We start from the raw sequence: 24,458 nt of genomic DNA on the forward strand, positions 1-24,458 counted from the left end.
CGGCAGAAAATGGCAATTCTCAACACCGCCAAAATTTTCTAGACGATGCTCCGGCGCCAGCAAAAATCGGATCGACGAGGGACGACATTTCAGCGACACAGAATTCCATAGCACCATGGCGCAGTCCAACGCAGATGGGCCGCTGGCAAAACGACAAAAAGTCGCTGCCTCTGCTTCGGCCGTCAAGGCGCAAACAAACGCTTCGCGCATATTTGCCCCATTCAGAGTACGCGCCTTTCTCTGCGACTGGACTGCCTGAGTACAATACTAATTGATCCATTGTGTCTAGACTGTCGGCTTGGTTTCCCCAACTCGTGTGCCATTCACCTCGATTCCGCTCGGGAAAACGACTTTCCAGATTACAACCTCGGTCGGCAAAGCTCTGCAAACCTATGACTTGAAGCGTGGACTCAACCTCGTCTTCGTCACCCGACCCGAAACTCCCGCCATTATTACCGCTACCTTCGCCTGGAAAGAGAAAGTTTTTGCCGCATGGGGTGGAAGAGGCAATGAAGAATCCCGGGGCATCTGGGTCTTCCAAAGAGGCAAAAAGATCAATGAACTTGACCTCCCGGACGACCTCGACGAGCCGATTCAGCAGATCCTGATCTTTGGAACATGGATCGTCGCTTGTGCCTCAACAAGAATCGAAATTTTCAAGTCAGCAACCCTTGAGCATTATACTACCATCCACACTATGGCGGCTTCCAACGACGATAACGAAATCACTGGTGGGGTGACCATGATGCCAACTCTCCTGAACAAGATTTTTGTTGGTCGCAAGGATGGCTGGGTTGAAATCTGGAACGTTAGCACGGGCAAGCTCATTTACACTATTTTGCCGCGAGTCCCAGAAGCCGGCTCTGTTACTTGCCTCGAGCCCAGTCCGGCGCTTTCTCTTCTTGCCATTGCTTACTCGTCGGGCGCTTTAGTGGTTACCAATGTACTGACTGATAAGGCGCTTCTACAAATTGAAGCCGGGAATTCTGATGCGCCTATCACTTGTATCTCTTTTCGTACCGATGGTATCGGTGCTGGAACCGATGGGCGCAAGGACGGTGTCATGGCAACCGCAACCACAGCTACGGGTGATGTCACATTTTGGGATCTTAATGGAGGCGGCCGCGTTATGAGTGTCCTACGAAGTGCGCACAACCCTCCCACAGATAACGGATCAGCTGTTAGGGGAGGTATCAGCAAAGTCGAATTTCTCTCTGGTCAGCCAGTCATTATCACGAGTGGCCTGGACAACTCCTTGAAATCATGGATTTTTGACGCCAGCCCATTCTCAGCTGTCCCTAGAGTCTTGCACTCTCGCAGTGGGCATTCCGGGCCTGTGAACTGTCTCACCTTCCTGCCATCAGATTTCGACGGTGCTGAAGCTGGCAACAAATGGTTGCTCAGCGGTGGTCGTGATAGAAGCCTTTGGGGCTGGAGTCTGCGTCGTGACGGTCAGAGTGCAGAGCTCAGTCAAGGCAACATCCGCAAGAAGGCCAAAAAGGTTGGTATTCTTGCCACAAATGCTACCGCACACGGCATGAACACGACACTTGAAGACCTCAAGGCACCTGAGATTACGTGCATCGCGACTTCTATAAATCGTGACGGCGGAATTGGGGCTTTGCCTGGCAAGCAGCCGATTTGGCAGAAAGGCGCCCAGAGAAAGAATCTTGACGCTGAAATTAGTGGCATGACTGGCTGGGAAAGTGTCGTCACAGCCCACAAGGGAGACGCATACGCCAGGACCTGGTTCTGGGGCCGGCGTCGGGCCGGAAGATGGGCTCTTCCCACTGGGGACGGGTCAAATGTCTCGACCGTTACTATTAGCCCTTGTGGCACATTTGCCGTCGTTGGGTCGGAGGAGGGTGGTCTGGACATGTATAATCTCCAGTCCGGTACTCACCGCCAGCGTTATCCCTCCAAATTAACACCCGCACAAGCTCGTCAAATGAAGGCCCAACAATTACGACAAGGCGATGAATCTGTATTATCACACACGGACGGTGGCAATCGATTTTTGCCAGGCACCGGAAAACACACAAAGCGCATCACCGGCCTGGTTGTCGATTCAATGAACAAATTTGTGATATCCTGTGGAATGGACGGCAAAATCAAATTTTGGGACTTTCTCACTGGAACGCTCCTAGACCAGCTGGACTGGGCACCCATGACTTTCCCCACGCGTTGCCGCTACCACACAGGTAGTAACCTACTGGCATTCTCCTGCGACGACAACTCCGTCCGCGTGGTAGATATTGAGACAAAGCGGACCATCAGAGAGTTCTGGGGCCCCCAAGATACGATTAACGATATATGTTTCTCGACTGATGGGAGATGGGTTATTGCTGCCTCTAAGGATTGCCTCATTCGAATCTGGGATCTTCCAACAAGCCATCTGATTGATGCCATACGACTAATTAAGCCATGCAACGCTATTGCCATGTCAGTCACGGGTGAATATTTGGCAGCAAGTGTCGATGAAGAACCAGGTGTCGCACTATGGACCAACAAGGCACTGTTCAAACATGTCCCGACACGGCAAATATCGGAAACGGAAATTAGTGTTCTGCGTGGACCTACCGTGTCTGGTGAGGGTAACGAAGGGATTTTGGAAGGTGCTTTCGAAGACGAAGAGGAGGATGTCGACGCGGACCTAGTGGCCCCTACGATTGACCAGCTAAGCTCAGAAATGACAACGCTGAGTCTGGTACCCAAAAGCAGATGGCAGACACTCCTACATTTGGATCTCATAAAAGAGCGAAATAAGCCGAAGGAGGCGCCAAAGGCGCCGGAAAAGGCACCTTTCTTCTTGCCGTCTGCTGGCAGTAACCAAGTGCTTACTGAAAAAGCTTCACAACCTGAGAATGATGACGGGTCACGGTCTCGGATCACCAAACTCGAACAGGCTCGGCTGGAGGAAGCATTTAGCTCGAAGCTTCAAGTAGGAGCAGAGAGCGGCAATTGTGAGTTTTTCACTTGGCAAGCCGTCATAAGACCTAGTCCTAACACGTTTGCAGATGAAGAGTTTATTGAATACTTGAAAGGACTGTCGCCGTCGAGCGCCGACCTGGAACTGCGATCACTGTCCATTGGACGTGGCAGCGATGACACTAATGAGCTTTTGCACTTCATCCGCGCCTTGACCTGTAGACTCAAGGCACGACGCGATTATGAGCTAAACCAAGCCTGGATGACTGTATTTTTACGACTTCATTTCGATCTTGTCCTGGGCAGCGCATCTTTGCTCTCTGCCCTTCAGGAGTGGAAGACACAGCAAGAACTTGAGGGTACTCGTTTGAATGAGTTGGTTGGATATTGCGGTGGCGTTGTGACTTTCCTGCGAAGTCCAAGAACATGAGATGGGCAATACATAAGCATTTTACTCCTCCTGCATATACAAGATATCTTTAAAGACAAAGGGCATTCAGAAACTGTTTCTTCCGTGGTCGGAATGCCGAGGTGTATAAGTGAAGAGTACCTAGGTACCTACCAGGCTACCACCTACCTTACCTGTGGGGCATCAGGTTTGCCATCTGGCAGCGCTAAGCCCCTCCCAGACGGCCGCTAAAACGGACATGTTGCAGGGCACCCTTCGCGGGGCAGGACCTTTTTTTCTCTGGTCTGGAAATTTTCTTAGCGTAGCCGGACTGTCGTTCTTAAAACACAACAACAACAAACAAGAAAAATGGGCAAGTTTAGAGTACGAAACATCACCATAACTCATTTCAATTGGTATCATACTGACTAAGTTTCTTCAAATATAGGGCAAGAACCGTCGCGGCGGCGGTGGTGGCCGCGGTGGTGGCCAAGGCGGCGGCAACACCTGGCGTGACTATCCTCCTCTGAAGAAGGAGAACGAAAAGCTCGAGAACTTTTATAACACGTTGTTGCAGCTCCCTGATGAGGAAAAACAGAAATTTTGGGATGCTCTCAAGCGCGAGCTTCCCAATAGTTTCCGCTTCTGCGGCTCCAAGGGGTATGTAGTCGCAAGCAATCGCAGTGACTTTTGCGCCGTATCGTAGAGCCTGTCGCATATTATTTGGTGGCTGACAAGCGACTCAACAGACATGCCCTCGCCGTCAAAAGACTTCTTCGAACGAGATATATTCCTGAAATTACCAAGATCGAGCACCAAGATGGCCGACCCGTCGAACCGCCTATGCCTGTTCCTTGGTACCCCGACGAGCTCGCCTGGTGGATGACGACGCCCAAGAATGTCGTGCGCAAGTTTCCCCCCTTTGCTGCTTTCCAGAAATTCCTCGTATCTGAGACCAGTGTCGGAAACATTAGCCGTCAGGAGGTTGTTTCCATGATCCCCCCAATGCTCATGGATCTGAAGCCTGGCATGACTGTTCTCGACATGTGTGCTGCGCCCGGAAGCAAGTCAGCTCAACTGCTTGAGATGATCCATGTTGGCGAAGAATCACGTGTGCGCAAAGTTCTGCGCCAGTTCGCGCAGGAAGATGGACTTGTTCTTGGTGACGAAACCAAAGAGGAGATTGAGGCTAACCTCGAGGCCGACCCTTCTGATCAAGGCCGCGCCACCGGTCTGCTGATTGCCAACGATGCCGACTACAAGCGTGGTCACATGCTTGTGCACCAGCTGAAGCGCTTGTCTTCGCCTAATCTCTTAGTGACGAATCACGATGCCACGCAGTTCCCATCTATCAAGCTCCCTCCTTCACCGAACACACCGAACAAGCCCAACTACCTGAAGTTTGATCGCATCCTAGCCGACGTGCCCTGCTCTGGCGACGGAACGCTCCGCAAAAACGCAAACTTATGGAAGGATTGGCAGCCAGGCAGTGCTCTCGGTCTGCACGCCACGCAAATTCGCATCCTTGTCCGCGCTCTTCAGCTCCTCAAGGTCGGCGGCCGCGTGGTCTACTCTACGTGCAGCATGAACCCTGTCGAGAACGAATCCGTTATTGCGTCTGCTATTGAGCGATGTGGTGGGCCTGATAGCGTCGAAATTGTTGACTGCAGCAGCCAGCTTCCGGGTCTTAAGCGCGTTCCCGGTATGAAGGAGTGGAAGATTATGGACAAGGGTAACCGAATCTGGAGCACATGGGAGGAAGTCGAGCAGTTTGCCAAGGAGAGCAACGACGGCGTTATTCCAGGCCGCGTCTCCCAGACCATGTTTCCCAAGGGTGAAGGCTCTGATGTCCACGGGCTTCCTCTGGAGCGTTGCATGAGAGTTTATTCTCACTTGCAAGATACAGGTGGCTTCTTCATCACAGTGCTCGAGAAGAAGACTGACTTCAAGGCCAAGAATGAGAACGAGCGCAAGGCCCCCGTGACGGCCGCCAATGGTAGCGACAAGGCCCCTGCTGATGAGGCTGAGAAGCCTACAGAGCCCGAGCAGCACACTGAGGTTGAGAAGCCTGCTGAACCGGCTGCTGAACCGGCCACAGAGGATGTCAAGATGGAAGACGCTAATGGAACCTCCAACAAGCGTTCTCTCGAGGAGGAGCCTACTGATGCCGAAGCTGCTAATAAGAAGGTCAAGACCGAGGCCGACTCATCTGCAGCTGCCACACCTATTGCTCTCAAACCGGACGCTACGCACAAGCAGAAGAAGCACGGGCCCGTTGAGGAGCCTTTCAAATACCTGGATCCCTCTCACCCAACTATTCAAAACATCATCGACTTTTACAAGCTATCGCCTCGTTTTCCGACCAACCGGTACATGGTGCGCAACGAGATGGGCGAGCCGGCTAAGGCCATCTACTACACCACGGAGCTCACGCGCGACATCCTGACAGAGAACGAGGGCCGCGGCATCAAGGTGATCCACGGCGGCGTACGCATGTTCATGAAGCAGGACGCGCCGTCGGCCGAGGTGTGCCGCTGGCGCATCCAGTCGGAGGGCATGCCGATCCTGCAGGGCTACGTGGGCGAGCCGCGCGTGATCCGCCTGCGCAACAAGGAGACGTTGCGCAAGCTGCTCATCGAGATGTTCCCCAAGATCAACGAGGACGCCTGGCAAGCCTTTGATGAGATTGGCCCGCGCGTCCGCGACGTTGGCATGGGCTGCTGCGTGCTCCGTGTCGAGCCCGACGGTACCGACCCGGACTTTGCCGAGGCCATGGCCCTACCTCTCTGGAAGAGCATCCACTCCCTTAACCTCATGCTGCCCAAGGAAGACCGCGCCGCCATGCTCCTCCGCATCTTCAACGACACCACCCCGCTCATCAACGTCGCCCAGCAGCTGCAGCAGAAGAGTGAGGCCACCAAGGAAGAGGGCGGCGAGAAGGAGCAGCAGAAGCAGGACGAGGGGGCCAACAAAGACGGCGGCGATGATGTCCAGCAGGTGCTGGATAATGCCGACGTGGAAGACCTGCCTAGCCCGGAATAGAAGTCGAAGGAGGGTTTTCCAGTTAGCCCTCGGATCACTGACCGTGTGGTTTGGGGGAGACAAAAACGAGGAAAGAGACGAAAGGAGGGAAAACAAATTCAGGTGAAAGGGATCGTGAGCTCTTTCCTCTAGTGTGCATGTTATGATTTAAATGGGATCTTGCTGCAATTTTTTGGAAACTTGGGTTTCCGCGCAGACGGCTAAACAGACGGCTGATTTGTTGTATAAAAAAAGTATTATCGACCATCACTACCTAAATAAAAGATTGGCCTTTCTACAATGACAGAAGAAAAAGAAAATTCAACTTTTGCGCGAGAAAGAGAGCATTAAATAGCTTTTGGTAATATGGCAATTGTTGTACATGAATGTTACAAAGAGTTCTATACAAGGATCCGGAGGCAGGCACTACCCCCGGGTTTATCCAATACAGTGACAGCAGGCCAAGGGAATGTTCCCTCTATTGGTCGTCGCTGAGGAGACCGACCATCCAGTGGACGACGCGATCCACGCCTTGGCCGTTGATGGCGCTGACAGGAACGGCGGCGCAGCGCTTTGTCCAAGCGGCCTCGACACCGCTGGGGTGTGGCTCAGAGCCAGCGGTGATGGCGTCGAGGTAGGCCTTGAGTGCCTTGAAGTTGTCGTGTGTGGCGGGCCTGTCGGCCTTGGTCGCGACGACGAACCACGGCTTGCCGGCGGTGTGCATGGTGGGCGTGGCCGCCGCGGCGTCGCTACTACCGTGGCCATCGTTATGCTCGGCGTTGTGAAGGAAGGTGGCGGTGAGGTTGACGGGGCCAGCAAAGGGGTCCGGGGTGCTCTCGTCCCAGTTGATGGCGGCGCGCGCGCGCTCCTCCTCGTCACGCATGGCGGCGTAGAGGGCGACCTCGCGCCAGAGAGCCTGGAGGGCAGCAACGGCGTCGCCGGCGGAGAGGTCGACAACGAAGGCGAGGACGCCGGCACGCTCGACGTGGCGCAAAAAGGCGATACCGAGACCGCGATCGAGGTGCGCGCCCTCGATGAGACCCGGGATGTCGGCGACGGTGAAGCGCGTGCGCGGGTCTGCGGGGCCGTCCTCGGGGTCTGGGACGCCGCCACTGTGACCCGGGGTGACGGCCGGTAAGGGCCGGGCGGCTACGGCGGGGCGGCCCGAGTACTTGTCGAGGACGACGGTGCCAATGTTGGGCTGGAGGGTGGTAAAGGCCCAGCTGCCAACGCGGGTGCGGCTGTTGGTGATGGCGCGCAGCAGCGTGCTCTTACCGGCGTTGGGGAGGCCAACAAGACCGACGTCAGCGAGGAGCTTGAGCTCGAGGGCGATGCGCATGGTGACGGCCTCGTCGCCCTTGGTGGCGAAGACGGGCCGTGGGTGCTCGCGCGAGCTAAAGTGCGTGTTGCCCAGGCCGCCAACGCCGCCGGTGGCCAGCAGGATGGGCTGCGGCGTGGGCCGCGTGAGGTCGAGATAGACGGGGGCCGGGGGCTGCTGCAGGAGGCGCGTGCGGCGCGGCAGGCTGGGGAACTCTGCAGACCTCATATCGTTCTTGGTCATGCCGGGGTAGAGGAGCCACTTGTGACGCTGAGGGTCCTCGATCTCGTCTTGTTCTAATTCTTCCTGTTCCATGCGCTGGTCGTGCTTGGCCATTCGGGCGTGCGCGCGACGGCTCATGTCCTCTTCCCACTCGTCGGTCTCGGTAAGGCGGCCGTTGTCAGCCTCCTCGGCCTCTCGGGCGGCGTCGCTGCGGCCGCCTTCCTGCTCCAGCTTCTCTTGGCGTTGCCTCTCGAGTTTCCTCTGACGGCGCTCCTCCTCCTCAATCTCTAGTTCGCGGCGACGTCTGGCCTTCATCTCGGCTCGGTACAGCTTGATGCTGAGGGCCTCCTCGGCGGTAGGATCCTGGCGCTCGAGCTCTCGCACGATGGTGCCGACGGGCACGGTGATGATGACGTCCTCGCCGCGCGTGCCGCTCTTTGCGCTGCCCTGGCCGTGCTTGCCACGACCGGCGCGGACGAAGCGCCGGCGGGAAATCTTGTGCAGCGACGTCTCGCCATGAGCAGCCTGGATATAGATGTTGCCGCCAGCGCCGCCGTCGCCACCGTTGGGGGGGCCGTCTGGCAGGTAGGCCTCGCGCAGGAAGGAGACGCAGCCGTTGCCTCCGCGGCCGGCGTAAAGGGTGAGCTCGGCGCTGTCGGCGAAGCTGGGGGCGGCGTAGTCATCGGGGGCGGGATTGAGACGTGATTCGGGGAGGTTGTTGACGGTCGATACTGTATCACCGGGGGTTCCGGCAGTGGTTGTAGTGGTGGTGGTGCTTGCCCAACGGCGCCGTGAATGGCTGCCACTGGCAGCTGCGGCGGGACATGAGGGTGGTGACACTGCCGACACTGCTGCCTGCGCCAGATTCAGCAAGGCAGCGGGACGGGCAGGGCTGTTCAGAAGGAGGGAGGGATAGAGAAACGGCGCGAGAGTCGCAGTGGCAGTCACCAAGGCAGCACCAGCAGGCATGCGATGGCGAGCAGCAACAACGGCGGCCATCCGGGCCGGGAAGGGAAGGTGGGAGAGGGCTGGATAAGCAGTGAGTACGGTGAAGAAATGAATGTGCTTGCGGGCCGATCAAAGCATGATATTGATCCGAGAGTGAAATTATGTCTGGGGGAGGCGGGCCAGGCTGGGTGAGGCAGTGATGTGTCTTTGTGATGCAATGAAGACGCTTTTTTTTTAACCCCCACCGTCAGGCAACCGCTCCGATCTCCACCGATTCCTGCAACAGATTCACGCAAAAATGAACGCTAACGCCGACCGATTCCCCACTGCTACCAGTCGACTTACCTATGTCGCTGGACGGCTGGCCGGGAAAGCTTACGAACTGATACTGCCTCGAACTGTTTTCGGTGTTCCCCAGTTCGACGATTACCCGAAACTGCTAGCCTATCTGGAAGACGCCTTCGGCGATCCTGACCGTGTCCAAAACGCCCAAAACGATCTCTATCGACTCCGCCAAAAGAACCAGGACTTCAGCGCCTACTTCTCCGAGTTTCAACGCCTTGCCCTGGAAGGAGAAATGCCTAACGGCGCCTTAACGCCCCTACTATTTCAAGGAATCTCTCGGGAACTACAGGATATACTATTATACAACCACTAGACAACCGCTACCGCCAGCACCAGCAGCAGATCCAACGCCACCGAGCCCCTACGCGAGCCACCTATGCGAACGATAGGAGGCCGTCCCCTCGTAGAGGGAGGAGTCCTCCACGTCAAAGCCCCCAGCGCCGTCCCGCCGCGGTCCCAGACCCTATGGACCTTAGCAACCAGCGCCGCTTCAGAGGACCGAACAGGCGAGAGAACAACCTGTGCTACCAGTGCGGCTCTAGTAACCACCTTGTGCGTGACTGCTCTAGACCCGATACCCGAGGTACCCAATTCCGCTCTGCTGTTGTCAACCGCCCTGACTCGCCTGCCACCACGACATCCCTCCCAAATAGCCGCCGATCGACCCCCTCGCCTGCCCAGATGGAAAACGGGGTAAGCCTGGCCTAAGTCACCGTCAGGTGTCACCCCAACGTGCAACCACTGCCCCCAAGAAAACCGCCTTGAGAACCCTACGACTTTCCTCCGCCGCCGGGCATGGTGTACCGGTGGAGGAGGAATACAACCAACGATCGATAAATTTTAGTGATAATGATACCACGCTTTCTCTAATTTACCACTCTGGGCATCCATTGCCTAAGAGCAGAGAGTTAGTTATTAGTAAAAGCTAGCCTCCAAGTCAGGCGGAAAGTCGCAAACATTGACATACTAATACTTTCGCAAAAGATACCATTTCTTCTGCTTCATCTTCGAATTCGGATTCCCATCTCTCCCGTTTATCAGGTTTTTCTATATCCACTACCTCTGAATTATCAAAGTCTAGCCAGAAAACTCTATCTTTAGGCGTTTCCTGAACGACCATCATATTTCTCGGGTATGGGTCGCCATGAAGGAGGCCAACCTCATGAAACTTGGCAAGTATTGTAGATAGCCTATCAATATTGTCTTGTGAAAAGTTATCGAGGCTGATCATTTTAGCATTAGGTATATATTCGATCAAAATAGCGCTAGGCGGCCGCTTATGATGTTGAAATTCGTATAACTCTGGCCAGAGCCCTACATTTATTTTCTGAATAGTTCCGTAGAAGTCTGGCACAAAACGTTGCCTGCAAAAGCCCTTTTCTTTGAGTAGTCGATATGCGCTAGATTCCAACTTATAATGCGGCAGGTATTCATCGCGCTTGAACTAAGCAAGTGTTAGCGTGCTGTGAACAGGTGCTTCGTATGGTAGTCTTCCTGACCACTTTCATGACGCAAGGCTTTCCACGAAATTCAACTTGAAACGTAATCACAAGGTTATTGCCGTTTTTTTTGTTTATTTTTGTCGACAGAGTCTTGAGAAACTTGACTTCGGAAGGCTGCACGTTGACTAATTCATATTTCGAATCGTCGTCGGGCGACACAGAAGATAATGGAGAGGACGGCGGAATGGACGGCGCAGACGCCGTAGGTGAAGACAACATCCTGGAGTCAGATGCTGTAGCCTGTTATTGCGCAATAGGGCAATAATATTGGGATGCGTGGCGATGGTGAAGGAAGGAAGCTTGGTGGAGATCGAGCGAAGCATTTGCCCGCCACACCAGCCGGTGGGTACTTCCCTGATATAGCAGCCATCACATCCCGCTTGGCTAGCGTTGACGATATACATGTCTTCCACCACCACTATATAAAAATTACTACTGTGCACGTATTATTAAAGCTATCGCCAACGCCGACGAGGCCGTGGCTTGATTGACATCACTACTGATGACCTAGATGACCTGTACGAAAGATACGGGGCTTGAGGTCATCGAGGAAGCCGCTGAGCCATGCCTCTTCTGACGCCTCTGGCGGCAGCAGCTCTGGCGGCAGCAGCTCTGCTGGCGCCACCTCTGACGGCACCTCTGCTGGCGATGCCTCTGCTGGCTGCGCTCTGGAGGAGGGCTCGAGAGAAGATCCTGATAGTGTTTATTTTATTATTATTTAGCACCAACGGGGGCTTCCTCGTCGGCTCAATCGCTGGGAGGCTGGCTTGTTTATGGGCTTGTTTATGGGCTTGTTGATGAAGATGGGATAACTGTCGTGTGCCGAATCAAAGAGGCGAGGGCATCATGAGCCGGGCATTTCTTCCCAACGTACGGCCTCGCTGGGGCTGCCCTATGGGTGGTTGGCTGAACCATACCTGCGCACCACCCAACCCCTGTTCACAGCTGACAGCCTTCCCCTTACTGAGTACTCTACACTGGTACCCACCTTTGTAGAGTAAAATTTCGCCACGCAGACGCACGCCCTACTTGGCACGCCCAGTAGAAAGCAGCACATAGCGAACCGTACAGCGCTCTTGCGCCGCCGTAGGCAACGGCGATTGGGTGAGGCAGTGATGTGTCTTTGTGATGCGATGATGAAGACGCTTTTTTTTTAACCCCCACCGTCTCCCGTTATGGTCCTTACGGATAGGTACCTCGTAAGCTACAGATCTATCTACCAGTAACTAACTTAAGTACCTTGGCTTAATGCATTGGTGCCCGATAAGATTAGCGGGACAATCAGCAAAGGTCGCGGCGGGGCTGTACAGGGCAGGTTCTCAGTAACTACTCGTACTGAGCTGTGCCCGGCATTTACTTGTAGCAGAGTCCCGGCTGGTTTGGTTAATAGTATCAGAACATCAAAGTAATCAGCTAGTTGACTGCTGAAAACCTGCGGTAAAACCATTGTGGCGTGCTTCTGTCATTGATCATCACGCTTTCCACGGCTCGTCACTACCTACCAAGTACCCGTCACTGCCTGTCCAGCATCAGACGGCCCTCTCTTTTTGGCTCAAGCTGGCAGCCTTCACTGTCTGCCTGCGTTACACAGCAGCTGAGCAAGACGACGCAAACCAGCCATACATTCTACATCTCAGGCACCAGTCGCATAAAAGGCCGACTTGCTGCTATTTATATAGCTGCAGAGGCGATCAAGGTAAAGAGACCTGGGTAGGAAAGTTTATAGTCTGGAAGAACTCTTATTCTGCAAGACATGCTCATCTATAGATTGGTTCACCCTGACGCCTACCTAGTAATTAATTACCAGTTGACAACCTACCTACTAACCTATTGAGTAGGTACCTCATAATGACTACCACTCCCTTGCCTTTCATCATTACCTAGTTATAGCTCTGGCATGGCCATATTCACACACGCACACAGTCTCACTCATACACACAACACACGTTCTCTCCTTTTCGTATTTCACGAAACTGGAGACCGTGCACCCATATTCCCATTCAGCATCACATCACCCAGCACAACTTGCATCACCACACGCCTGTACAGACACACACCCTCGCATACAACCGCCGCCCAAGATTGGGAGGGAGGGAAAAAACCCCCCTCCCCCATCGTGGAATAAACACCAGATGAATCGTAGAGCATCACCCCGCCACCCACCACTACCAGCCATCTGGGCATCGTTGGTGGGCCGTCCTGGTGCGTTGGCAAGTCAGCTGCCCTGAAGCCCATTCGTCCGTTCCCTTCTCCTGCATGGGCGAAAGCACCGTCCGTTCATTCTCCGGCCCGCCTTCGTTATAAGGGCACGTCGTGACGACGGCTTTTGCCTATCCAGCCGGAATGGCGTGAGCTCGTTCGTCTCGGCACCTTTGACCACTTATCCAGCAGACACCATACTTTCCCCCCGATACTGAGCATCTGCCCGCTGCCTGCTGCCCACTCACCACTGCCTGCTTAGACTTGTCTACACCGAGCTTCCACTCGCCGCAATAACATGCCTTGACCACCTTGATGGAGGGAAGAAAAGAGACAAGAACACATGTCATTCTCGCGCCCTCTCACTCAGGCACTGGCTCTCTCACTCGCTCATTCACTCACTCACCCACCCTTCCCTCCTACTCCCCCTCTCCTGTATCGTCCTGTCTGTCGAGCCAGCCGTTTGTGTCAGGGTTTCTTCCCAGCATCTGTCCTGTCCCTTCTTCCCCGTCGTCGTACTACACCCGCCGAGCCCGGCCATTGTAGCCACACCTTCACCACCCACCACTTGCTACCTTGGTTAATAAGCTCTGCACGTAGTGATTCAGTCTATAGACCCCAACACGTCTGTCCATTCACAGTCTCCCCAGCCCTCCACCCGCGCTGCTGCAAGCCATGCCTCTTCACTGATAGATCAGCTTTCTTCCCGTCTGTCTGCCTTTTTTCACCACACTTATGGACCTTGACATGCGCTCTGTGCATGGCTCGCCATATATATTCCCAGATTTCCCCACCACCTTGCTACCTCTCACCCCCTTCTTCATCCTCCTCGTTTTTTGGCCTTCTTTCCCATTCTAGTCGACTATATTCCTTAGTCTCGGATCACTTCTCTCTGCCTCTTTTGTACAGCACCACTCTTGCAGCTTTTTTGTCCAGGCTGGGCGCACTGCCGCTTCGGCTTGCCTTGCTGTTGCACAAGACGTCAAAAAGCTACGACCCCAATAAACCTCCGACACGCGGTGTTAACAGGTCAACTTGGAAAGAACTTTATCTGTTCCAGACTGCTTCATCTCTGCCTGTGTCTTTTGTGATTTGATTTGTTCCAGTTTTTTTTCCCCAAGGAAGAACAAAAATTCTGCCCACCCCTCCTGCAGACTGGCTGGTAATATTGAGTTGTCGTTTGACCACTTATACCTGGTTCTACGCTTCTGAGGGTGATACCCTTCCATACGCAGGGCAAACAAAAAAAAAACGAGAAAGAAGAAGGAAAAGCAAAGGAGTATACGGGTAGACGTCATGGTGATTCCGGGCAGCGCCAAAGTTGATCCGGCATGTGCCATCTGCTCGGCGCCAGCGGTTCAACGGTGTGGGTGTGAGGCTCATGCTCTCGAAATAGCCGTTGCTCAGGCCGAGGAGAGATATTTTAAACCAACATACATGGACGTCCGGTAGGTTTTCCTCCGGGACCCCAGACACCAAGACTCCTCCAGGCGCTCTCTGCATGTCCCCTTCTCTCTCTATATCCTTTCCCCCTCTCCCCACCCCCCAGCATGCCACTCCCAGATTCAGACGGCTGACCTGACCCCCGTCCTCTCGCTCTACAGCTCCTGGGTACGCCGCCGCGCCCGAGACTACATCCTCGCCTACTTCCATCTCATATCGGAACCTTGCAAGGATGCCTATTCGATGCACCTCGACACCATCAAGGCGACCTGCTTCGCGCACTACAACGCTCCGCCCACGGCCGCCCACTACGCCAGTGCCGAGCGGGACTACCGCACCAGCATCGATCTCGCGTGGACCCTCGCCGTCAAGCGCTATCCAGAGGTCCTCAACTACTTCTATTCCCTCGTCCAGGTTTCACTCCCCGACGACGACGACCCGGCCGTCAAATGTCCTCCCATGGACCGCCTCGGCGACCTCCGCCACTCCCGGCGCCGCGTCGTCGGCCCCAGAAACGAGGCTCCCACCCCGAACTTCCCCTTCCCCCCACTGCCGCCGCACGCAGGTCACTGGCAGACGCCGCCGTCATCACCCCGCACGTATGGCCCGGGGCACATGTAGGTTAATCTGTCTCTCCGTCTCCGTCTCCGTCCCGGCCTCTGCTTCCCCTGCTGGGACTTTGATACGGAGAAAAGACGAGAACGGACGGCAAGGTCAAGTATATACACTATCGCAACGAACGCACGCATCGCGAGGGAGAACATCCTGAGAGCATGAAACGGAGTTATTTTTGATGTCCAGCCGGAAAGGCAGATTCGGGTGCACACATTTATATTTATATAATTACATATACATAAAGGCGTTATGCTTCGGAGAGCCTGGTAGGCCAGATTGGATCTCGGCGTGTATGTCACACATGTTTTCTACTCGCACCTCCATGCCGTTTTCATGATTGATAGCCGATTGTATTGTTTTTGTAAGTTCACTTTCTTTATCTTCTTTTTAACATTAATAATCACCTTTCTTATCTTTTCCATTTGTTCGTTCTCTGTGGAATTTGTAACTCGGAACCCAAATCAAAACGCTCCCCATGACAATTTAGTTTTCGCCTTCGTATTCGTACACAACTAAGCTTCAGCTTTGGTATATCCCAAGCATGCGCCAAAAGAGTATATCGGAGAAGGAGAAACGATGAAATTCTTTGATACTGAAAAAAAAAAGGGTGAATAGAGGGAAACCAGGTCTCCAGGGCGATGAACGGAGTGTTTATGCTGTGTTGTCGAACATGTATCAAGGACGCCATGCGAGTGAGCGAAACCCCACTCCGGTAAAGGGGTTTCTATTCGACTTATACTCGAGCGGTTTAAGCATCTTGCTTCTCGGAAATCGAGGCCTTGCTGAGATCTTCGGCAACCTTGTCAGTCTTGTCGCCGTTGGTGTCCTCGTCAGCCTTGTCAAGCTCCTCGATTCTCTTCTTGGCAGCATCGACGTTCTGAAACTTGTTAGAATCCTAATTCGCAACGTGAAACTATGCCATGTTCTTCTTACCTTTTGGGTCTGGGCCGCCTGGTCAGCCTTCCAGCTGTTGAGCTTGGCCTGGACCTTCTCAACGACGGTAGGGACGTCGTCAGCGCTCATCGGGGGGTCAATACCCATAAAGGCGCAGTCCTCAACGACAGAGGGGGGGCAGTTGTAGCCCTTGGTGGTAGCGCTGGCACCACCCTTCTTGCCCTTCTTGCCCTTCTTAGCGGCGGGGAGATAGTCCTCCTCACGGTCCTCCTTCTTCTTAAGGGCGGTGCCCTTGAGGCCGGAAGCATCGACGGTGCGCTGGGCCTGGGCAGTCATGCCGCTGGCAGCGAGAAGAGGGGTCTTTTCAGCCGTCTTCTGGCTGGGATCGAGGAAAACGAGTAGGTTGTTTGCACGACGAATCTCCTCGAGGTAAGCAGGGTCGCTGGCCTCGGAGAGCAGGCGCTCAGCCTCGGCCTTCTTGCGCTCAAGGTGATAGCGCTTGTTCTCAGCCTCGCGACGCTCGCGGGCCTTTTCACGGGCCTCGCGCTCGTAAGCCATGGCGGCCTTCTTCTGCGAGTAGTAGTCATCCTTCAGCTTACGAATGGCGGTAAAGGTCTCCTGCTGCTCGGCGTGGAGCTTGGTGCGCTCATCACGCAGGCTGGACAGGCCCTTGTAGGCGGTATCCTGCTCGGCCTTGATTTGGTCGAGCTCGGCCTGAATCTTGTTGTACTGCTCGGACATGGCCTTTTGCTCGGGGTCCTCCATGCTGTCTTTGATCTCCTTGATCTTGGCGCGGAGCTCGTCAATCTGTTTTTGAGAATCATCGAATTGGCCAAAGTTTTTGCGAATCTTGCGCAGAGACGAGATGTCAGCGAGGGCCTTGCGCTCGTCGACGAGCTTCATGGTGCCAGAGTTGACCTGGGCATCGAGGTTGGCGATCTGGCGATCAACATCCTCAACGCCCTTGTAGGGAATCTTGGCCTTGGCATTCTTCTGTTCGGAAATGCGGCTGCGGACCTGCTCGTCAAGACGTTTGATCTGGTCGAGCTTGGAGGTGCGGGCGTTCTTGCCACCGGCCTGCTTCTGGCGGATTTCGTTGGCCTGAGCAATAAGTTCCTGGCGACGCTTCTGGGTGGGGCTGGGCTGGTCCTTGTTCTTGTTGGGCATGGCAACATCGATCTTGGCCTTGACAGCGTTCTAGATGAGAGTCAGCAGGTAGTAAAGTGGAAAAGCAACGGCGCACACGGTCTGGCATTCAGGCTACCATGCATCTACCAGTAGTTTCCGCATTGTGGTGTCCTGGAATGCTCTCCGGGTCTTGTATCGAGCGCGGCACATACCAAACGGTCCATAGCAGCCTTGTGTGCCTTCTCAGCTTTTTCGAGCTCAGCCTTGAAGACATTCTCGTCAGGCTTCTGCGGACGACCGCCAGCAGGGGTAGGAGCGGGAGCGGAAGCAATAGCAGTCTCGGCGGCCATTGTGTCGGCAGGGGGCAAGTTCAGAAAGATCCCAAAGCAAGCAGGGTCCAATCCGAGGTTACAGGAGAGTCCTCTTGCACAAGAAGACAAGAACAAGGGGAAAGTGGCTGGAGAAATCGTCGGGTGGAGGAAGATTGACAATGGTGGTGGACAGAATGGGGGAAAAAAAGTGCCAGCTGGGCTTGAAAAAAGTGGTGGTGGATGTGCAACGCTGTCTGGTCTCGGCCCTTCCCCCACCAGTAGTGGCGCGCGAACAAGCACTCGGTCCCCGTTCTCAATCGGGGCGAACAAAGGGTCTTTTTGGGGCCAGGTTGATTCACATGGAAGTTTGCGTTGAAAGTTTTCAACTGCTCTCTACTTGCAGGTTAATTCCTCATGGCGGCGAGTCCTTGAGGTGGTTGGTGGCAACTGTGAATCGTGGCCGAATTATGGTTTCAATTTGCGCTTTTGTGCGTGGGTGCACAGCGTCGATGGCGTCGCAACAGGCGAGGGGAGCCTGGAATGGTTGTTCTGTCAATGAGAGAAGCCTTCCACTTATACCGAGTAGCAGGGTGCCGAAACCCCGGGGTTACCTGGGTATTTGTTCCTCGATTTGACCTTATTTTGGCGTGGTAACTAATACGAGGAAAGGTACCCAGTACCAGTAGTCACGGAGTACTCAGTACGTGACTGACAGGCAGCCCATCCTGCTCATCCTACATGGGTATCCAGTCACTAATTCTGCCGATAAGAAGAAACTAGAAAGTACAAGATGGAAACCATTAACAAGTATTATATTGGCCTATTCTATTATGATTCTTCTCTCCATGTAAACTTTCATCGAGGAGAACCTCGCTCCTCATATAAGAACGCCCAGCCCAGGCCCTCCACGGACCACGGCCCAACCGCTACTTAAACCTGGTGGGGACGTTCCGAAGGTAGGAGCAAACCAGCCAGCGAATCACATGACCCGGGTGGCCAGGAAATTCTCAGCGTTGCGCGAACCTCGACGACTTTGGCGATAATGTGATAGCAACTTTTTTTTTCCCTTGCCCGCGTTTTCGAAGGACGTCTGTATAACAAACCTGCAGCATTCTCACTGGCCCATTCTGTCGCCGCTACTGCACAGGATCTCATTACCCCTCGCCTGGATTTGTTCTTCTTTTCTTAATTCTTGGCTCTGGGTTCTTCTGCCAATTCCATTTTTTTTCCTATACGTTAGCCACGATGGATGACCTCCCCAACGACGCGCGTTCCAAGGAAGTTGTGAGGCTCTGGAGAGCATGGAGGACAGTGCATGAGATGGTTGCCGACCGAGTACGACCCCGTTTTGACCCTGCCCGGCGCAAGCAAGCAGCTCGATTGCGGCCGTCAGGCTGAGAGCGCGCGATTGGGCTAACACTCTGCTTCTGCAATAGGAATACGAGCTGGCCGAGGACGAAATCAGCATCTCCCTCGACCGTTTCCGCAACGAATTCTGCAATCCCGACGGCACCGTCAAGTACGTCCTCCCCCAACATCATACTACACCCAACGCTTGTTACGAGTCTCGTTCCGTCTAACATTGCGTTCCTTTTTCCAGCCGTGGCAAGCTTCAGTTCTCGGCGCGTCCCTCGGACGCGATGCTGCGCAAGCATACCCCTCCTGCGACCGACGCAAACCCAGATCCGGTCCCCGATTGCGGTCCCATCTGGGTCGAGTTCCTGGCCGACAAGCAGTTCGGCGTCGCCCAGATCCGCCAGTTCGCAAAGTACACCATCACCAACAATTACAAGACCGGCATCATGGTCACCCACGTGGCCCTGTCGCCTGCTGCCCGCAAGTCCCTCGCCTCGGTCGAGAACCTCGCCAAGATTGAGTGCTTTCTCGAGGACGACCTGCTCGTCAACATCACCCACCACGAGCTCGTGCCCCGTCACGTCCTCCTCTCCCGCGAAGAGAAGATTGCCCTGCTCAAGCGCTACCGCCTAAAGGAGACGCAGCTACCGCGCATCCTCGCCAAGGACCCCGTGGCGCGTTATCTGGGTCTGAAGCGCGGGCAAGTGGTCAAGATTATCCGCGTGAGTGAGACGGCGGGTCGCTATGCCAGTTACAGACTCTGCGTCTAGAACTGAGAAGCCTTGACTGGCCGTGATGATGCGGCAGCAGTGGAGAGGCAAAAGACGAAAAAAAAAATAGCGGTAGAGACAGGGACCAAAGCTGGAGGCGACTCAATGTACAGTTTGAGAAGGGTGAATTTTGCGATATTACGTTCGGGTCGGCGTTCTAACGGGGAAACACATCATTGACTTTTTTTTTCTTTTTCTCGACATTTAATTCCCAAGCGCAAATGTCTAGGTACCTAGCATGAACAGATAGAAAAGAAAACCTTCACCAAGAACATGAGAGCCATCACACGTAAAAGAATATTAGCTAAACGAGCATGGCACAAGAATGGCCAAAGTCAGCCGTAGTGTATAATATCAACAAGTGCAACTTGGCATGTGAGCGAAAACGTAATGATGAATCGAGTCGCGCCCCATGCGAATAAAGGGCTATGTGTATGTGCGTGTATGTATGTATAGAAAAAATCGTCCATCATAACAGACCCCGTATCCGAGGAGAAAACAGGGAGAAAGGGGATCATGTCCCCAGGGTATATATGCGCCAGAATATCACCAAACCGCTGTATCCAAACCCAATGTAAGCGCCAATCACTAACCATTCATAGTAATAACCCCCGTTCACCGTCCACCGTCATAGTATACAAGAATAAAAAGGAAATTCGTTGCGAGGCATGCTGTTGGTTGATTGCCGGCCAGTCTGTTAGCTGGTTCAGTCACGGTGGGCATGCATATACGCTGCTCTTTGTTGCAGCTGCTTTTTGCCTTTATAAAGCCCCGGATGGCTTCCCGGAGCGGTCTTGCAGCTCAAAGGTTGACTGTGGAATGGGGTGCAGCTCGGTGACGGCGCTCGATTTGGAGTGGCCGGTGCGGGCAGACCGGTTGTTCAACGGGCCGAGCAGTACGCCGAGGTCTTGCAATAGCGCCGAAGATCCGCGCCGTAAACCAGTCGAGCTAGCAGGGACAGCGTTGACCGGGACGCCGTGCGAGGAGCCGGGCCCAATGGTCGACGAAGTGTGACTATCGCGCCGGTAGCTGCCGCTGCTTGTTCCCACAGAGCTGTCGAGTAAGCCTCCGACATCAAAAAAGGTCATCTTCTTCCCCCCTTGGTGGGAGTCTGTTTTCGAAAGACGGTCATCGGGCAGGATGGCGTCGTCGCTGGCAGCCTCGCCGCTCGGAGCGACATTTTGGCGGGGCCAGTCGCCTTTCATGTCAGCCGGCTTAGCCACGATGGCGTGGGTACGAATCTCTCGCAACTCTGGGTCGACAGCCAGGCCGACGTCTCGAACCAAATCCTCGTCGCTGCCCCAGTGGTGGTGCAGGGCGGGCCGTCTCGGGGCGCTGCCGCGGTCAAACGAGTCGGCGGCCGAGTTGCGGCGAAACTTTTGCTTCTTCAAACCGCGGTCGCGGACGAAGGAGCCGAGGACGAGGGCGTTGGCCGAGGCGGTAGCAAACAAGATTTCGACCGAGGCGAGGAGCGATCGATACTGCTGGCGACCATCGCTCCATATAATGTGGGGGACTCGATATAGTGTAACGCAAACAATGGAGAGACTCAGAGAGAAGAGTAGGACAAGCTGGATCTTGCGCTTGACCTGCATGTGGCTGTGCAGGATGATGGGGATGGGAAAGATGACGAGCAGGAGGTCGGTCAAGACGTTGCAGGTGGCCATGGTGAGGAGCTGGACGTAGCCCTGGCGACATTGACCACCCGGGTCGGGCAGAACTTGCCAGTAATGGCTGAAAGGGCGGCATTCGACCAGGTCGCTAACGATTACGGCGATAAAGGTTACGAGTAGAGTCCATCGCAGGGCAACCATGGTGGTTTGGTAGGATCGCTGCCAGGTGATGCCGGTGATTCGACGGAGAAATTCGAGAATGGCGCATTTCAGAATCCATAACCTGTATGCATGCACATCGTGGTCAGCACGGGGAGGTAAGAAGCGCCAGGTGGCGGGAGAGAGGAAGCAGGCTGGCTGCGAGAGCTTACGTGGCGGCATAGAAGAATCGGCTGAGCAGGACGAGGCCGCTGGCTATCGTTTTCTTGCGCAACTGGTCCGTGGACAAGACGACGCCGGTGAAGTCTGCATTATTGGTGCCGTGCAGCAGGATGTAGTGGACGCAAGCCATACGCAAGGCGAGTGGAATGACGGCCAGAGCGGCAATCTTGTCTTCGAGGAAGAGGCGTTCGGTGCGAATGAAGCGGCCGGCGACGCGCAGGCAGATCATGACGGCGCAAAAAGACGTCATCCACCAGCAGACGAGCAGCGTAGGCTTGTCATGCCGAAAAGGCAGCAGGCTGGGCGGGTCCGAGTAGAGCGTCATCGCGTCGGGGAGGGAGCCGCGCCCGGCGTCCCTCCGGGGAGGACGGGACGAGCGAGGTAGAAGGGCGAAGGGGCGGGCGGAAATAGAACAGAGCAGAGTCGCGGCACGGAGCAATCAAGCCTCAGGATATCGTCGTCGCGCGTTGTGTTGCGAAGCGGGATTGATGGTGGCGTAGTGGCCGGGGTGTCATGGGCATGCAGGCGGAGAACGGGCATTCAGATGGCGGCGGGATGGCGATGGTATAAGAGAGGCGGGCGGTGCAGGTTGGAATCTTGACAATCTGAGCCGAAAAGAGACCATGTACGTTGGTGGTGGAGAGTGTGAGAAAAACGAGAGAGCTGGAGCAGGGCGGCGGAGGGTATATTTGCGGTTGAGTGTGGGTGTGGCGAGGTCTGGGTGATGCAGTGCAGGTCAGGTTGACTCGTACAGCGAAGAGGCAGTAAGTACTCCGTAGGTAGGTAGGTCAGGTTGGGTGCATATAGGTGAGAACGTGGCCGGCGGGTGGGCGGCGACGGGGTTTGAGCGTCGTTGTGTTCTGTTGCGGCTGAGGCCGGGCGGGTTGGCGGCGGAGAGGTAAGAATAAAAGAAGGAAAAAGCAAAAGAAGAGAACAACCGACGGGTGCTACATCCGGCAGTGTACACGGGACAGGTGGAGGAGGAGGAGGAACAGTGGGAGCAGAGGAGACCAGAGGCGAGGGTAGGGGGATTTTGGAGATATGACGTTGGTCGGATGCTTTTGCAAGGTGCAGATGCAGAAAAACAAAGGGAGAGATTGAGAAGGTGCTCTTTTTGCGGAGGCGGAGTCGTTGTCGAGTTGAGTGGATAACTACGAGTGACAATGGACGACGAGGCCCTGCACAATCGACGTGGGGAGTGAAGAATGACGGCGGACGGGCTGCGTGGGCTGGGCTTGGGTTTGGGCTTGGGCTTGGCTTGCAAGTTTTGGTATCAAGGAGACGCTAAGAAGAATGGAAGAGAAGTGGGAAAAAACGAAAAGCGAGAAAACGAAAAGCGAGAAAACGAAAAGGCGGCTGCAGCCTATGACAGGGTTGGTTTTTACAAAGGGAATTAAAACCGTATGTAGGCAAGTTACCTAGGTACCTAGGTAAGCAGGCTGGCTGCAGGTTACCTATGGCAGCCTACCTATGCAGGCTTGCAGCAGGCTACGCAGGCTGAATGAGTGTGCCTCTGAGAGGCGCAAAAGCGCTGGCTGGGGTGTTTTAGGAAAGAGGGAGGTGGGGGATGGTTGGTGTGGTACGGAGTACTCGGTAAGGACGTGGTAATGCAAGCCTGTGATGTGTGACCGTTTGAATGCCCGTTCGTTCGGTGGGCGTGTGTGTACGGAGTTGTAGTAAAAGGCTACCCAGGTGGGTATGCAGGATGTTGGTCATGGTTGAGAAAAGGTTGAGAGTTGAGGTTTGAGAATGAGCGCCGCGCCGTTCCGTGCACTGAAAAAGGCAGCTGATGGACGTTTATGTTAATTAGCCACATATTTACTGGTACCGTTGTCGGTTGTAGTGCAGGCCAAGACTAGTAGGTACCTAAGTACCTACCTTAGTAGACAGGTACGGAGTACGTACCTAGGTAGTAGGTAAGATACCTTGGCTAGGTACCTAAGTAAACGGCGTTTGTTTGTAGTACTGGGGTGGGTGCCCATTTTTGCATTACAAAAGGCGTCGTGGCGAGCCAACTCGACCAGACCAGGGCGGCTGGTTCTGCGGTTGATGCTGGAAGAGGCTGGTCATTGTTTGTAAAATGTTTTTCTTCTTTCTCTCCCTCCGATAAGTACTTAACATGGAAACCGGCAAGGTCGGCTGGCAGGTTTTGGTTGGCAAGTTTGGAGGTACCCATAAGTGGGTGGACACTGGATGGTGGATGGTGGATGGTGGGGAAAGATTGGCATTGCTTTGGTGCCTCTTGTCCGCGAGGAACATGTCCACCGGAGCTTTTCCACTTACTGCCACAAGTACCTAAGTATTTACTTAACTATCTACTCCGTAATTAGGCCCCTAAATAACTTACCCACCGAACGGCGAAGATAAGTATGTAAGTACAGCGGCTCTCCACCAACTGCAGCCCAGCCCGCCCGATTGACATGTCAGCATGCTTGCAGTGTTGCAATGCTTAGATCACAGGTACCTACTTACTCAAGTACCTCAGGTACGTAATTAGGCAATATAAGTACTCCCAATTACCTCCCAATTACCTGCCTACTCAGTACTCTGTACGTCCTGTTATGTCGTTGTGATTGCTTCATTTACAATTCCCGTCTTGCCCGAGTCATCCATCCACTAAGTAACCATGGCCCATGAGCACCGGCCATCTCCAGCACTAGAAAGTAAGTAGCCTCGGGCCTCCCTCCCTCCCTCCCCCTCTCTCTCTCAAAACACTGACCAAAAGCTTAAAAAAAAAAAGAAAAAAACTTTGCATCCCCATTAGCCCAACAACACGTTTCCTCGCTACCACGCAAACCACGTTTTCTAACCTGTTAGCTCTGGCTAGCTGCCAACGTCCAGGGTGGGAACCCCGTTGGCGCTACTTTTAGACTTCTTTCGTCCTTTTTTTATGTGCATAATGATTTGCCTTTCAACTCTCTAACAAGCCCACTTCCACTCACACACAGTTGTCCCGCATCTATCCTTGGAGCGCAACCTTGTGCCCTGTCGGACCAAAACCCTGACTGCTTATCAGTCACTGGAGAGTACTGCGGTACGGAGTATAGATGGACTTTCCATAGTATGGACAACCCAG

General features: G+C 54.4%; 8 protein-coding genes across 8 annotated transcripts; 5 read left to right on the plus strand and 3 right to left on the minus strand.

The window, feature by feature from the left end:
• Positions 1 to 115: 115 nt before the first annotated feature.
• On the plus strand, positions 116 to 3,358 carry V2A60_003069 (rRNA-processing protein UTP21; the record flags this gene model as incomplete). The annotated part of the gene is made up of 3 exons (XM_083254412.1): positions 116 to 226; positions 290 to 2,963; positions 3,018 to 3,358. 3 exons carry the CDS (start codon positions 116 to 118, stop codon positions 3,356 to 3,358), a joined length of 3,126 nt encoding a protein of 1,041 aa, XP_083110538.1.
• A 327-nt stretch (positions 3,359 to 3,685) lies between these two features.
• V2A60_003070 (tRNA (cytosine-C5-)-methyltransferase) lies at positions 3,686 to 6,358 on the plus strand (the record flags this gene model as incomplete). The annotated part of the gene is made up of 3 exons (XM_083254413.1): positions 3,686 to 3,700; positions 3,765 to 3,976; positions 4,066 to 6,358. The coding sequence occupies 3 exons, from the start codon at positions 3,686 to 3,688 to the stop codon at positions 6,356 to 6,358; spliced, it is 2,520 nt and encodes an 839-aa protein (XP_083110539.1).
• A 457-nt stretch (positions 6,359 to 6,815) lies between these two features.
• Positions 6,816 to 8,876, minus strand: V2A60_003071 (protein MTG2; the record flags this gene model as incomplete). The annotated part of the gene is made up of 1 exon (XM_083254414.1): positions 6,816 to 8,876. One exon carries the CDS (start codon positions 8,874 to 8,876, stop codon positions 6,816 to 6,818), a length of 2,061 nt encoding a protein of 686 aa, XP_083110540.1.
• A 247-nt stretch (positions 8,877 to 9,123) lies between these two features.
• On the plus strand, positions 9,124 to 9,483 carry V2A60_003072 (uncharacterized protein; the record flags this gene model as incomplete). Its single annotated transcript, XM_083254415.1, has 1 exon — positions 9,124 to 9,483. One exon carries the CDS (start codon positions 9,124 to 9,126, stop codon positions 9,481 to 9,483), a length of 360 nt encoding a protein of 119 aa, XP_083110541.1.
• A 4,684-nt stretch (positions 9,484 to 14,167) lies between these two features.
• V2A60_003073 (uncharacterized protein) lies at positions 14,168 to 14,935 on the plus strand (the record flags this gene model as incomplete). The annotated part of the gene is made up of 2 exons (XM_083254416.1): positions 14,168 to 14,237; positions 14,421 to 14,935. The coding sequence occupies 2 exons, from the start codon at positions 14,168 to 14,170 to the stop codon at positions 14,933 to 14,935; spliced, it is 585 nt and encodes a 194-aa protein (XP_083110542.1).
• A 742-nt stretch (positions 14,936 to 15,677) lies between these two features.
• Positions 15,678 to 17,301, minus strand: V2A60_003074 (uncharacterized protein; the record flags this gene model as incomplete). Its single annotated transcript, XM_083254417.1, has 3 exons — positions 15,678 to 15,806; positions 15,863 to 17,020; positions 17,164 to 17,301. 3 exons carry the CDS (start codon positions 17,299 to 17,301, stop codon positions 15,678 to 15,680), a joined length of 1,425 nt encoding a protein of 474 aa, XP_083110543.1.
• Positions 17,302 to 18,507: 1,206 nt separating this feature from the next.
• On the plus strand, positions 18,508 to 19,388 carry V2A60_003075 (DNA-directed RNA polymerase core subunit RPB5; the record flags this gene model as incomplete). Its single annotated transcript, XM_083254418.1, has 3 exons — positions 18,508 to 18,597; positions 18,699 to 18,781; positions 18,863 to 19,388. The coding sequence occupies 3 exons, from the start codon at positions 18,508 to 18,510 to the stop codon at positions 19,386 to 19,388; spliced, it is 699 nt and encodes a 232-aa protein (XP_083110544.1).
• Positions 19,389 to 20,149: 761 nt separating this feature from the next.
• On the minus strand, positions 20,150 to 21,707 carry V2A60_003076 (uncharacterized protein; the record flags this gene model as incomplete). Its single annotated transcript, XM_083254419.1, has 2 exons — positions 20,150 to 21,284; positions 21,373 to 21,707. The coding sequence occupies 2 exons, from the start codon at positions 21,705 to 21,707 to the stop codon at positions 20,150 to 20,152; spliced, it is 1,470 nt and encodes a 489-aa protein (XP_083110545.1).
• Positions 21,708 to 24,458: the final 2,751 nt, after the last annotated feature.

This window comes from Cordyceps javanica, chromosome 2, assembly GCF_051103115.1.
Source record: "Cordyceps javanica chromosome 2, complete sequence".
NCBI lineage: Eukaryota > Fungi > Ascomycota > Sordariomycetes > Hypocreales > Cordycipitaceae > Cordyceps > Cordyceps javanica.